This window comes from Aegilops tauschii, chromosome 2 (assembly GCF_002575655.3).
Source record: "Aegilops tauschii subsp. strangulata cultivar AL8/78 chromosome 2, Aet v6.0, whole genome shotgun sequence".
Taxonomy (NCBI): domain Eukaryota; kingdom Viridiplantae; phylum Streptophyta; class Magnoliopsida; order Poales; family Poaceae; genus Aegilops; species Aegilops tauschii.
In genome coordinates, this window is record NC_053036.3 from 42,861,173 (window position 1) to 42,865,709 (window position 4,537).

At 58.5% G+C, this 4,537-nt stretch overlaps 1 protein-coding gene across 1 annotated transcript; it reads left to right on the forward strand.

Annotated features, from left to right (window-relative positions):
* Positions 1–666: 666 nt before the first annotated feature.
* On the forward strand, positions 667–4,279 carry LOC109734899 (xylan O-acetyltransferase 6). Its single transcript, XM_020294082.4, has 4 exons — positions 667–1,623; positions 1,692–2,078; positions 2,145–2,300; positions 3,713–4,279. Exons 1-4 carry the CDS (start codon positions 941–943, stop codon positions 4,125–4,127), a joined length of 1,641 nt encoding a protein of 546 aa, XP_020149671.1. The 5' UTR covers positions 667–940; the 3' UTR covers positions 4,128–4,279.
* Positions 4,280–4,537: the final 258 nt, after the last annotated feature.

The following is a 4,537-nucleotide window of genomic DNA, read 5'->3' on the forward strand; positions in this document are numbered from 1 at the left end:
GGGAGGAACATCCACGGGAGAAGGGTCTCGCGCTGCCGTTGTCTGCCCCTCTAGACAACTGCACCATGGTCGCGAGACGCCATATCCCCAGTGTCCCCTTTAGGGTTTGTTTGTTCCCGTATCTTCCTAGAGGAGGCACAAGAGGGAGCCCTCGATGTGGGGACCAAGAAAAAAAACATATGGAATGTATTCCTATATACAAGTCAAACAACACAAGCATGAGAAAAAAGATGAAAATACTTTGAATCAAATATCTGTAGCGAACGGATGGAATCCAAACGATCACTGCAATGACAGACACACCAAGAGAGGAGAATGTTGCACCCTTTTGTTTCACAGTGTGTGTCTGCATCTCTATTCCCCGGATGGCCCCAAGAATCAACAGCGTTTGCACACGTAGAGGCATACCAGCCATGTTCTCCATTGTTTTCACAAGATGCTATTTCGCTCTCCTTTGTTTTTTGCGACCCCATTGACTGTGTAATCCATGATCTGGATACGGTCAAGCCTCCATGATCTCCCACTGCTTAAGGTAATGTTAATGGAGGAGTAAGAAACAAGCTTACCATCACCACTAATCTACCACCCTCCATGGCTACATGTCATGTGAGACCCACCGCCCCCCGTCCCATTCGTCCTCCCTCCCTCCCCCAATTCCACCACACAACGGTCCTCCGCTCCGCTCGCTCTGCCCGCACCGTACTGTTCACAAGGGGGGCGCCGGCCGCAGTCGCCGCTGACCGGAGCGATCCGCCTCTCCGACCACCGGACGCGGCGAGGGGAGCCCGAGGAGATCCCGGCTGATCTCCAGTTTCCAGACGCGCCAGCGGGGGGAGGAGGCGGCGGTCGATCTCTGCGGGGGAAAGGCGCGAGCTTGGGCTTGCCTGACTTCTTGCTGGCGGCGGGGGCGAAGGGGCGGGCGGGGGCGGGGGCGGCGGCGATGCTGCGCCGGAAGTCGCCGTTCGCGGCGGCGCCTGCGGCCGCCAAGCAGGGGGAGGGGGAGGAGGCGCCCGCGCGCAGGCCCGGCGCGCCGCTCTCGCTCGCGGGCCTCCTCGTCTCCATCTTCCTCGTCGCCATCTTCCTCTACAACGAGGACTCCGCCGCCGTCAAGGCCCCCATCGCCGCCGACGCCGCGGCCGGGGACTTCCCGCTCGCCGGGGCCTCGCGCGCCCGGTCCGCCCCCGACCTCCACCTCCTCCACGAGGTCAACCCCCGCCCCCAGCAGCAGCAGCAAGAGGGGAACGGCGAGGAGGAGGGGCAGCGTCGCCATGTGGAGCAGGTGGAGAGCAGGAGGAAAGCGAGCGACGGCGACAGGGTGGACGCGCCCGCGAGAGCAGACAAGCGGGCCGCCCCCGCCACGACGACGACCGCGACGCCTCCTCCCAGCAGCGGCGGCAACACCAGCACCACGAGCAGCAGAGCGGCGGTGGCGGCGCCGGAGCCGGCGGCGTGCAACCTGTACCAGGGGTGGTGGACGTACGACGCGGAGGCGTCGCAGGTGCCGCTGTACCGCGAGGCGGAGTGCGAGTTCCTGACGGAGCAGGTGACGTGCATGCGCAACGGCCGGCGCGACGACTCGTACCAGCGGTGGCGCTGGCAGCCCTCCTCCTGCGACCTCCCCAGGTACCCACCCACTACCTCCGTCGCCATTGATCCATACGAGCAGATCTCAACTGAATCTTGGTCTCCAGGTTCGACGCGCGGGTGCTGCTGGAGCGGCTGCGGAACAAGAGGCTGATGTTCGTGGGGGACTCGCTGAACCGGAACCAGTGGGAGTCGATGGTGTGCCTGGTGTCGTCGGCGATCCCTGCGCGGGACAAGAAGTCCCTGGCCAAGTTCGTCGGGCCCAACGGCTCTCTCAACGTGTTCAGGGCGGCGGAGTACAACGCGACGGTGGAGTTCTACTGGGCGCCGTTCCTGGTGAGCTCCAACTCGGACGACCCGCAGGCGCACAGCGTGGCGGACCGCGTGATCGCGTGGCGGTCCATCGCCAAGCACGCCCGGCACTGGCGCGCCGCCCACTTGCTCGTCTTCAACACCTACATCTGGTGGCTCAACAACTTCGAGATGAAAGTGCTGTGAGTTTCTCCTCCATTGCTGCTTGCTCCGGTGATGGATCAGTGAGTGATGAAGATGAAATGCAGGAAGAACCCTCGGGCGATGCCGGACAAGTACACGCTGGTGGACCGGCCGGTGGCGTACAAGGAGGTGCTCAAGACGTGGGCCAAGTGGGTGGACCGGCACGTCGACCCCGGCCGGACCAAGGTCTTCTTCATGGGCATGTCGCCCAACCACGGCGTGTAAGTCACTCAATCACTCACTCACTCACTCACTCACCGGCTCTGGATCAACTTGTTCATTGCAAATTACTACTCCCAAATCCCAGTGCATTGCTTGCGATTTCTTCTGGGTTGGTAGCGGCTTGGGATTCCATTCCAAAACAAACAGGCTTCTCGGGCAGTGCTAATCCCCTTCCAGCAGTACTCCTAGACTATTGTATTGCCAATTGTTTGTTTATCAGTGAGCACACAGCACATCTCGGGCAGTGGTTTCCGGATGAAGGGATTGAGCATATAACTAGGAGAAACTTGAGGTGAATGAATGGGTGACGCGTGCTTCAGATTAGGTCAGCTGAGCCGCCGGCACCAACCCACCCAGAGTGCCAGAACCAGAAACTTGGCCGGAGGAGAGATTGAACCGTGGAAGTAGCACAAAATCCAACCCTGGAGCACATGGATGGGATGGGCATGCGAAGCCTTGCCTATTGAATTGCGCCTGTCCCCCGGAGCTGCCCCGAACCCAAATTCAGCTCTCAGCTCTCAGCTCTCTTGATGGTTCCATCAGTTGAGACTTGAGAGCTGTGACCACACTAGGTGGATAGATGGATGATTCTTCTTCCTGCTGGCACGGCGTCGGGGTAAAAACTGTAGATGATTCTTGGTACATCATCAGACGGTGCCATGTCAAAACAGTTGAACTAAACATGCACAGCACAGACAGCTCGCATAATTCAGCAAGTTGGACTACATGTTGCTGCTGCTGCTGCATCCATCCAAAAGCCGGCACTGCTGCATCCTGGAGTGTAGCCGTGATGGGCGCGCAGAGAGCAAGTGCTCCGTGATTATTAATACTTCCTCCGTCTAGGTGCATGCATGCATCTCTCCATGACAGTCCCCACCAACCTAATGCGACTGCCAAGCCCCCTTTAGCAGCCACCATGACTGTCGCTTTCCCCATTGATGGCTGGATGGATCCGCCAAGGCAGCACGCAGCCACGTTCGAACCAGCGGTGCAGCTTGATCGCTGCAAGGAAGCAGATCGCAAGTACTGCCACCCACCATGTTGCTTGCTTAACCAAGCTGAGCTTCATGTGATTTTTGGTCGATTTTTGGCTGGCAACTTGCGCTTTAAATAACTAACCTATATAATGATTCGACACGCACAAAATGGCATCGACGAGCACGTGAACGCATCATTCCACCAAAAGCAAGCAAAAGAAACAAACAAACATGTGTTCCTCAGCCCGTGTGTGAGCCGAACCATGGCCATGGCAACCTGCATCATGCATGCCCGTGAATCTCGCCATTGCCGGCGGGGGAATGGAATCTCAGCTCACCAGCCACCTTGCATTGCATCGCATCCTCTGCTCTTGTACTAATTAACACAACCGTGATGAAACGTGCTATCTATGTGTGTGTGTGTGTGTGTGCAGGCCGGAGGCGTGGGGCGGGGGGCCGGGCGCCATCAAGTGCGCCATGGAGACGCAGCCGATCCTCAACCACACGGGCCCGCTCTACATCGGCACCGACTGGCGGCTGCACGGCGCGGCGGAGGCGGTGCTGCGCACCATGCGCCGCGTGCCCGTCCACCTCGTCGACATCACCGCGCTCTCCGAGTTCCGCAAGGACGCGCACACCTCCGTGCACACGCTCAGGCAGGGGAAGCTGCTCACCCCCGAGCAGCAGGCGGACCCGCGCACCTACGCCGACTGCATCCACTGGTGCCTCCCGGGCCTCCCCGACACCTGGAACCACTTCCTCTACGCCCAGATCGTCGCCGCCCCTCCGCCGCCGGCGCAGGCGCAGGCGCAGCCCCTTCCGCAGTCGTCGTCGTCGTCGTCGTTGTAGCATAGCCTGATTATTAGTAGCCATTGCCGTTGTGTTCTACTGATCTTCCTTCTTTGTTTCTTTCTTTTCTTCTGGGTTTTCTCTTTTTTTCTTTTCTTTGTGTGACCAACCAATCTGTTGTCAATCTGTGAGTAAGTAATTCTTTTGTAGAAGCACGAGAGGCTCGCAAACGTGTGTTTGGATGGAGCGGCACGAGCACGATGATGAAAGGTGAAGCAGGTATAGGGGGCCACCGCTACTACTAGTAGTTGGGTCATTATTCCTGTTTTTCATCTGTGGATCAATGATAGTATATGGAGAACGGATACCCCACGAAGAAGACAGGTGACGTGAAGTCAGTTTCAGTTTCTCCGGCGAGTCCCCATCATGAATATACGCAATCGTCATCATTTTCCAACCAATGTCTCGTC